General features: G+C 40.7%; 1 protein-coding gene across 1 annotated transcript; it reads right to left on the bottom strand.

Annotated features, from left to right (window-relative positions):
* Positions 1–2,228: 2,228 nt before the first annotated feature.
* Positions 2,229–9,967, bottom strand: LOC110951576 (zinc transporter ZIP3). The gene is made up of 3 exons (XM_022194711.2): positions 8,239–9,967; positions 6,939–7,197; positions 2,229–6,621 (listed from the first exon to the last, which is right to left on the bottom strand). Exons 2-3 carry the CDS (start codon positions 7,143–7,145, stop codon positions 5,872–5,874), a joined length of 957 nt encoding a protein of 318 aa, XP_022050403.2. The 5' UTR covers positions 7,146–7,197; positions 8,239–9,967; the 3' UTR covers positions 2,229–5,871.
* Positions 9,968–9,992: the final 25 nt, after the last annotated feature.

The raw sequence follows: 9,992 nt of genomic DNA, 5'->3' as shown, positions 1-9,992 counted from the left end.
AGTATCTGGAAAATGAGTTTATATTTGGCCTTTATGTTGTGTTTCTCGTTTCAAAATCTTTTTTTTAATCAGCTTTTAAAGAGAAAACATCCATACATTATCTATACTCTGCCTGATCCTCATTAGGGTTGCGGTGGGGGTGGAGTTTATCCCAGCTGACTTAGGGCAAATCCAGGGGAAACCCTGGACAGGTAACATCTATCACAGGACTATACATAGAGACAAACAATCACACTCAAATTCACTCCTATGGACAATTTAGAGTTATCAGTCATCCTCAGCATGTTTTTGGACTGTGGGAGGAAGGTGGAGAACCCGCAGAAAGCCTCTGTATGCACAGGCAGAACATGCAAACTCCATGCAGAAAGATCCCAGACCAAGACCAGAAACAAATGTATGTATTTTTGTCTTCTGTCATCAACTTTTTATCTTACACCTAATTTCCTGGAAACCTTCTGTAATTTCCTTTAAAAATCAGCTTATGCCAAAATGTAAATTGTGTGATTGTGTATTAAATAGTGTAATAAAAAGCAATATACTGAAGCTCCTAGGATTAAGGTGAAAAAAACTTTCAGTGGCAAAGCTCTGTTTCTCGACTCCAAAGGTGATCTTCTGATCTGCTTAGCAGCAATCTAAAGCGTTCTTATACCTGCATTAAAGAAGAGATTAAACACACCTCAGTGAAACAAACACCTGTGAAGTCAAATGTGATTAAACTCTGAAACAGCTGTACATAAAAAGTGCTCCAATTTCTCCCTGTGACAAACAGGCTTCAAAACATCTGGAAAGTGTCCTTCAATCACATGAATGTTTCAGTCTGTGGAGCACAGTGCAGGTGTAGCAGGCAGGATAAGGTCTGGTGAACCCAGCCATCCTCAACTGGACAGAGAGAGTCGATGTTTGGAGGTCAGAGAATCCTCCTCACAGGAAGCAGCAGGCTGACCGCTGAGTTTCACCTCTTTAATCTGCTGATTGCGCTCCGATTGATCACATTACAGTCAACCTGAAGTCAGAGGTTAATGCTGAAGCTTTTAGGGGCCCAGATCCCAACACTGGGATTTGTCAGAGCTCATTCTAAACTGTGTCAATAAACACTCAAACTCAGGTGCATCAGTCCTAATCCAATCAGTGTTGCTGGAGGCACGCCTCAGTCTGGTCTGACTGTCCGGGACCACGAGCTGATGGACAGGAAGTGGCCAAGAGGTCCAACTCAGCTGCAGGTGAACAGATTCACTCTACAGGTTTCCTCCTGTTAGCTAACAGATGAACTGAATGACACAGGAGCTCAGTTCCAAATGATTCTGGTGGTTTGTTGCCTCCTAGTGGTTGGATCAAACCAACAAACAGGAGGCAGGACCTGTTCAGGATCCAGGGCGAGAACCAGCCCACATCTTACCACTTTGTAGCAGAACCAGAGCTGTTGTTTTACAGTCCAGCTGTGTTGCTGTTGTTGAGTGTAATCAGTTGGCTGAGCTGATCGTACTGTGTCCTGCCCTCCTCTGGTCTGGCCTCAGCGGTTGTCCTTACAGAGAAAGTGCTCGTCAGTGCTATGAACGACCCAAATGAGAGTTCAAAGTTTGTTTTCACTGCAGAAAAAACAACTGTCGAACAACGGCAGTCTTCTGGCAGCTGGAAAAATAACAGACAAACAAATCTATGTAACATATTTATTTTTTCTATTAATTGTCACTAATTGTATCTAATTTTCGAAACACATTTACAGTATTCATCTTGAATTTACCAGTTTTGTGCATTTGTAAAATATCTGTACAATTATGATGCATTTGCAAATGAATTTCAACTGCATTTTTATGTCCAAAAAACATTTCCTTAAAAAAATAAAGTTTAATAATGTTACCCTGAGTTTAACATCTAAATTAATGCTCTGGGGTACCTCACATCTGGGCTGGTGGAATTAATCTGAGTACAGATGAAATGGCTGCATCAATACATCACGTAATACACCAGGGCAAACACTGGGATGTAGGTAGAAAACACAACTTCACATATAGGATTAGTTCATCAGCTGTATATCTTTAAGAAAGAAGCTCCAGTTAAAGCTTTTTGCATTTTCAAAGGCTGAATCATTGTGATAAATTTGTTACAAAGTCAAAAAAAATAACAGCAGAGAAAAAACTAGACAAAAAACCCAGGTGTTTGTCCAGATGTACAATGTAGTGGAAGGCTTGACCCTACAGAGGAACAGCAGCAGATTTTGTGATTCAATGTAGACTTCAAAGTAAACTAGGTATTTATTATAATTTGTTTAATTTTCAACATGTAAAAGAATTTACAAACATCATTCTATTGTTTTGTCACCTCCTGTTCTCAAACTGATGTCCGTTCTGGTCCAGACACTGCCGACAACGCCAAGCGATGGAACAGCACACATCATGAAACAAGTCCTTTGGTATTTGCGTGCATTCACGTTCAATGGTTGCTCTCAATTCAGTGACTGTTGCAGGTCTCATTGCATAGACTTTGTCTTTTAGGTATCCCCATAAAAAGAAGTCCAGTGGTGTGAGGTTAGTTAGTTATCGGCTGCTAAAAGGTGTATACATTTTTTGGGACACCCTGTGTGTATTTTTTCCACATTTTCAAACTTTAAAACGGGTGAGTTTTGACCCACAGGACAACAGGAGGGTTAAGTACGAAACTCTGAACACAAACTTCGCTGGAGCATCCTAGCTGTGCAGCATCCGTTACTATGGTGATCTAGCAGGTTAAAATAGAACCACCTTTATGATACTGATAGCTCAGACTTAAACCTTCAAACCCATTATTCCTGATTCGTCGTAGTCCTCTGATGTTCCCCACAAGCAAAGCTGGACTTTAGATTAATGAGGTGATACCAACACATAGAATCTGATAATCATTTGTTTAATTGAAACTAACAGGAGAAAAATCACGCCTGAAAACCTGGAATACCACACTAAGGTGAGGTGACACAAACCATCATAAATATAAAACTGATCAGCATCATGACAAGAGTAAACAATTGACAGTACAAGCACAGGGAGCTTCAGTGTTTGTGTGGAGGTTAACAGGTCTAAAAAAAACAGCAGAGGACTGACTAAGAGCAACTGAACAGCAGGATAGACATGAGAGAAATCACTTCAGCACATGATGCACCTGGGTTTCTCTCTCCTTGTCTCATTGAGGTTCTTTCGGGTAACTGGAAGACCCTCCATGACGGTGGAGAAAGATTTGGGAGGACATCATGAATATTCACAGATTCAAACTGTACTTTTGTTTTTACAGTTTTTTGGGTTTCAAGCACATTTTGTCAAACATGTGTCTGCTAATCAAACATTTCTAGTAGCTCATTAGTTAAGCCAATTTTTTCAAAAGTTTAATACAACAGCTAGTACATCCATATTTAAATTAAGGACTGATTGTCATGCTGTATGTTTGTTGTTTTGTGATTGTGTCAGAGAGGAAAATATTCTTTGGTTTAATGAATCAAACCAGAATCTGTCCCCACATATTAATCTATTCCCGAAGTGCAGAAATAAAGGGAAGCTGAATCATTAATTCATTGGAAGCAAAAGATCCGGCTTCTTGTGTTTCCTAGGTACCTTCTTTGAGTGTGTACAACTTAAAGTTGTTAGTGTTAAAACTGCATTTCCCCTCTAGTTGATCAAGTCTATTATTTATATAATTAAATATTTTCAGTGTCAATTAATCAGCTGGTCATTTCTGAAAGTAATCGATTGGTTGTTTTGTCTACAAAAGCCAGAAAAATGCTGACCTGTGCTTCCCAAAGCTCAAGCTGACAAATATCTTGTTTTATCTACCGTCACAGAGGAGTAAAGAAACATTCACTTTTAGGAAATTGAAATCGGAGAAGTTTAACTTTTCTCCTTAAAATTTACTCAGTCCTATTAAACCGTTATCAGAAATAGTTGACAACTTCTGAATTAATCGTTGCAGCTCTAGTTTTTATTGTCTCTATAGGTTGTGCTAACTTGCTGTAGAGAATCAAGGAAACAAAATAGTGTTTATAAAATACAAAAAGCTCCTCGCACACTTCCTAAAATACAGATTTTTATAAGTTACTTAAAATGTTTGCTTTCAAGAACAGCAGAGGTGGAGAGTGCACATCATTTTTGAGTTTGTTGGTTAACACCGTGTCAGACTGGTGACTGAACAGAAGAGCTGATGTTTGCTGTCGTATTATTAGTCTGAATATTTTACCATTTACTTTTAATTTGCTTAACAAACAAAGAAGCTGCTGTTTGTTGCTCCCAGAGTTCTTCTTAGTAATGTTGACAACATGTTACAGGATAAAAATCTCACTAGCTCTGCCTTTCTTGATCTGCACGTGTACCTCTGATTGGCAGGTAGAAAAGAAAACAGTTATTGACTCATGTTTAAATTTCTGTAGAGAGAAACAAATTAACTGATATAGTATCAGATCTTTGGCATTATAATCAAATACAACATCTTTGATAACAAAATAATATTCACTAGAATGAAGAAAAATTATCTTAAAAGTAAAGTCTATACCTTGCAAAAAAAATATGTATATTTTTAATCTGACATTTTATCTCTTTCTCACTGACCACACCATCAAAACAATCAAACATTTTTTTTGATTATGTTACCACAAATCATAGAAAAAGCAGGATTAAACTTTGGTAAGTTCCACCTTATATAAATATCCTGTGACGTAGTGTGAATGACAGCGAGTTGAGAGCTGAAACGGTTTATGACTTCACTCCACTACATACAGAAACTAAACAAAATAGTGGAGAAGCTGAGCGTCGCCAACTTGACTAAATCCCTTCACTGTGTGGTGAGAAGCAGCAGGACGAATGCAGACACTGTTATATATCCGTGGACGTAGCTTTAGCTCCATCCTGCCGAATCTCTAATGAGGGTCCAACAGTCCGGACCTGAGCTCACTGTAGTTTACTGAACTGAAAGGTTTATAAAAATATGCTAAGAAAGTCCTGATCTACATTTCTAAAGGGCGTACAAACGTTTCATAAATGGCTTATAACAAACTATAAAGAGGAAACATCCAGTGTGTTTTCTATGATTCCAGCTGAGTTGTCGTTCATTTCTGGCTGGCAGTCGACAGGAGAACGTACGGCTGTAACTAACACATTATTAAACTGTTCTATCCTCAGGGGGCTTCACAGGGGGTCACCTTACTCTGCAATATTAAAAACTCCACAGTCACAGCTGAGCTTTCCTTCAGAGGACAACTGAGAGCTTGTGATGCTGAAACTGTCAGTTCATTCAGCTGGTGCTGCCTCCCTCAGCTCCACTCAGGCATCCTTCATCAAAGGGTTAGTTTGGTTTCTTTAAAGCAGACAGGAGGGCATGCATGGAGATAAGCAATGAACTGCAGCTAAATGTATTGTAGCATCCAAAAAACAAAAAAAACTGTATTACTTTAAGGTTACACTGCATTTAGAATATCTTCATGGAGTTATTGCTATCAGACAGCACTTTCCAACAGGGAAATGAAGGAGTGATTTGAATCTCATCAAAGCCACCAGACTCCATGAATAAAAATAACGATTTTACGTCACACAGCCCGGAGTTAGTGATCTGTTACTGCCTCAACTGCCTCATCTATTTGTGTTATCATGCAACTTTGGTGTTTTAACACATTGGTTCACGTGTTAAGATAAGGCCAAATAAATAAAATGGTGAAAACATTATAAAAATAGTGTACACAAACTGATATGGATTCTTTTAAGTGGCTAAAATACATTTTGCTGCTGATCTTGCCCACAGGACTCCTCAGTATGCCGACAGCCATCCACTGTCGATAACGCACTAACTATTGACAAGAACTTTCTACAATTGCACCTGAAAGTAAAAACTTAGTTGGTATCACTCTCCACTTCCTCTCTGTCACCACTTGATGAAGACGAGCGCGGCGAGCACTGCGTAGCCGAGGACGAGGAACAGCACTTTGAGCAAGCGGTCCTGCTTGTCATCCAGCTCTTGGGACAGGATCTCAAAGAACGTGACGAACAGGAAGGTTCCGGCAGCGAGCCCCTGCAGCACCACCGACACAATGCTGCCTGCCAGCGTCTGAGTTGATTCAATGCCCATCCCCACCACGATGCCCAGCGGGATCATCAAGCTGACTGTGACACCCAGCTTGGCGGCATCCTTCATGCCAAGCGAAGCCTTCGCCACACTCACGCCGAGGGCAATGGCAGCAAGGGTCTCGTGCACAGCCACGCCCAGGAAGAGGCTTCCCAGCTTTACAAGGTCCTTCTGCAAGCCGAGTGCCAAGCCCTCAAACACAGAGTGTGCTGACAGAGCCAGGACCAGGCTGGCCAGTCGCAGAGGCCCCGCCCCCACCAGCTCGGCCGGGCTAAAGTGTCCGTGTTGGTGTCCATGGGCGCGCCGACCGCTGCCACCGCCTGGTGAACCCCGTGTTGCGGAGATGAAGGGAGTGTCATACTCAGAATCACTGCCGGCCTCGGAGCCACCAGCATTGAAGGTCTCCAAGTCGATGAAGGACGGCTTCTCCTTCCTAAATGTGAGGATGGCCTGCTCCACGAAGACGGTGAGGAAGAAGCCAAGCATCATCATCGTCTCAGCCAGCGGATAATCACTGTTGATCTGCAGCTTCTTGAACACGTCGTCCACCTGAGGATGTAAAACCATGACTGCATAAGAAAGGTGAAACACTCACACAAAGAAAATATGTTCACAATGAGGCAACTCTTGCAGGTACATAAAATTTGATTGTATGATTTCAGTGCAGCAGAGAAAACACTTCAAAATGTGTATCATGAGTTAGGTTGAAAAACAAAGAAGCTGTACATTATCCAGACAGAGCAGATTACAACAACTGTGAAATGCTGTAGTGCTGATTTCCTGAAGTCTGAACTAACATTAGAAACCGATAATGAATGTACTGTATCATTGAGAGTCCTCAAAGGTATAGGAAGGTGTGTGGTTACCTGGTCTCTGACCGCAGGCAGCAGAGCGTTGAAACATGTTGCGAGGAACACACCTCCTCCAAATGAGTTGCACAGTGACAGTGCCCTCCTGTACCTGTGTGCCTTGTCGTAGTCGACCAGCAGAAGCCGCACTGGGACCAGCACGCCAGCCAGCATAAGGCCAAACAGTCCCAGCAGGCCAAGCAGCTTGGCCACCAGGATCTCCATCCCGACGCTGCACAGATGCTACAGCCAACGGAACGCCATCACACACACTTCACTGGCAACAAAGACGGACTGTTAGTGAGCAGGAAGGTGCTGAATAAACCAGTCTGGGGTTGTATTGCATCTGTTTTGGCTGTTTTTGGAGATCTCTATGGTCATTCTGTGTCTCTTTGCAGTTGTTTTGTGTCATTTCGTAGCCTCTCTGTCTCTTTAAACTGCAAAACAAAGTTTCATAAACCTGAAAATGAGTTTAAACGGTGCTGAAGCTTTACTAGGATATTTAACGCTCTTTCAGACCAATTAATTAATTAATTAAAAAATGATAGCCTCTGAATTTTCTCCTGTAACAACATTACACATGGAGCTGTATTTTTGATCTGATCCCACATACAGATTCCTTCCTGACCTCATTTACAGACACTGAAGAACATGGCTGCTGCAGCTTAAAGTTTCGGTGTTTGAAAGGCTTCAAACCGGATTTTCTACTATCTTATGTTTCATGTTCTCATTAGTAACTGTCCTCCTTTCAAAATACGTCCTTATTTTGTTTTCACCATAACTGATTTCAGTCTGAACACAAACACCGTGAAACACCGTCACCGTAGAGATAAACCCACAAACTGACTGTTTTTAGTTGTTTCTGTCGGTTTTTATGTAAATAATTTCGCTGTAGGGACCGAACACGTCAAACTATCCGAGACACATTCAGCTTTGTATGAGGAATATCAAAATAAAAGGTTGTCACGCCAACTTACTGCTAACAACATTACAATAATCGTGTACACTGTTGTGACATAGCTTTAATATTTTAATAAGACGGTTAACGTGCATGGTTTAACTTCTTAAAGCTTGTGAAACTAAATTTAAGGTATAAATTAAACACACTATAACCTAATTTCCGCTGGCTAACAGCGGCTAACTTTACTGCTATCGTTCGTTAGCTGGTTAGCTACTGAGCAGCAAAAGAGGCCAACTCAAACCGCAGCATTCCGAAAATAAAATAAATCGGCTATTTTTCTCTGTTTTTCAGACTACATGGGGTGTTCAGCTTAGCAGAAACACATTAAAGCGCAAACATCAGTCACGCCATGTTTACCTTCAGAAGATTTGTCTGCTTCCTCTGCAGGTGTATGACAAACACTTCCGCCTTACGTCACGTACCCACAGAGCGCTGAGTGGTGGATTTCCGGTGACGTAGTACGCAATATTAGTCCAACCATCCATTCTCTAAACACCGCTTTATCCTCACTAGGGTTGCTGGAGCCTATCTCAGCTGACTCGGGCGAAGGCAGAGGAGACCCTGGAGAAGTCGCCAGTCTGTCGCAAGGCTACACATACAGACAAACAATCACATTCACACCTACAGGCAATTTAGAGTAATCAATTAACATCAGCATGTTTTTTTGGACTGTGGGAGGAAGCCGGAGCGTCCGGAGAAAACTCACGCATGCACAGGGACAACATGCAAACTCCTTGCAGAAAGATCCCAGGCCGGGATTTGAACCGGGGATCTTCTTGCTGCAAAGCGAAAATGCTAACCACTACTCCACTGTGCAGCCGCAATATTAGTATTTTTCTTTATTATCGTAAATTTCTGCATGGAGAAGAATCTGTAGAATATCAACAGTTCTTATGCGTATTTCTTGTTTCTTTTTCTAATGTTGTGCATACATCATCTTCCCTGCATGTAAGTGCCCAGTTTGTGTATATGTTTTATTTTATTGTGATTTTTTTTAAATCTTATTTTTCACTTGAACATATATTCATTTAAAAAATGATGTATACTAATGGGTTTTGACCTAATGTTTAGACTTTATGTTCTCTACAGTTGTACTTTTTAAACAATAAAATAGATGTGTGCTGCAAAGTCACTTGTCAAGTTCATTAAGATAATTGAAAATGTATACTGCATAGTGGCATTTGTAATTGTTTTGTTGTTTCACTAATTCAGTTGTTTCCAAAAACACTGTGCACATTGCACAACATCACATTGGAGTAATAGGGTGTAAACCTGACTCAACTAGCTTATTCATTGTTTGCCGTTACCCTATTGTCATTTTCAGTCATTCATTCCTTGAGAAAGAAACAGACACCTCAATCTGGGGCTTTGACTCTAATGCAGCGAACCTCTCAATCGGTGGTCACTCTGTTGTCTGGAGCAGTGTCCCACTCACAGTACTATCTACTACCAACAGTTACACATCGCCAGTACTCACCTATCAACACTCAAAGATAAATGCAGAGAGGTTCTATCAAACATGGGCATGAACAAAAAGCACGAAAACAAAGTTAGAGCATGTTGAGTTTTGAAATCAAGATGTTCATTCTGCCTGTAATGTATACCAGTCCCAAACAATTGAAGTTTTTCTGCATAGGTACATTTTTTTTTGCATATCCAATAAGGTTTAATAGAGGTTTTATTTATCAAGTGGAATAGATATTTTTTGTTTAAAATGGGCAAAAAAAAACAGTAAACTGCACAGATATCTGTCAATTGAAGTAACACCGACTCATTGCTTGCACTCACCAATCATGATTACTGTTGTGTGCAGTCACACACCAAAGAGGCAGGAAAAAACTCTGGATTTTAGCAAGAAATCTCACCAATCACTAGTATTTAACATTCGGTTGCCTTCAACTTTGATCGACCATTCATGACTTTAACTTTTCAAAATATCTTTACTTATGGTTATTTTGTGTCTTCGCGTTTGTTTTTGCATTTCTGTCTGTCAAGTTGAAAACGTTTATGGCAAAGAGTCGACTACATTTTGGAACCAGTGTTGTCTGGTTTTATCTAGTGCCTCCTCATTTATTTACTTCTGCTGTTTGAAGCTTTCTAGAAAACCAGAG

Source organism: Acanthochromis polyacanthus, chromosome 4, assembly GCF_021347895.1.
Source record: "Acanthochromis polyacanthus isolate Apoly-LR-REF ecotype Palm Island chromosome 4, KAUST_Apoly_ChrSc, whole genome shotgun sequence".
Taxonomy (NCBI): Eukaryota; Metazoa; Chordata; class Actinopteri; family Pomacentridae; genus Acanthochromis; species Acanthochromis polyacanthus.
Note: the sequence above shows the minus strand (reverse complement) of the source record. Positions and strands in the feature narration are given on the sequence as shown.

Excerpts from the sequence above, each read along its gene's own strand:
- LOC110951576 (XM_022194711.2), bottom strand. The coding sequence starts at position 7,145 with ATGGAGATCCTGGTGGCCAAGCTGCTTGGCCTGCTGGGACTGTTTGGC. Across the intron at positions 6,622-6,938 it reads TGCCTGCGGTCAGAGACCAG|GTGGACGACGTGTTCAAGAA; the intron begins GTAACCACACAC and ends TTACATCCTCAG.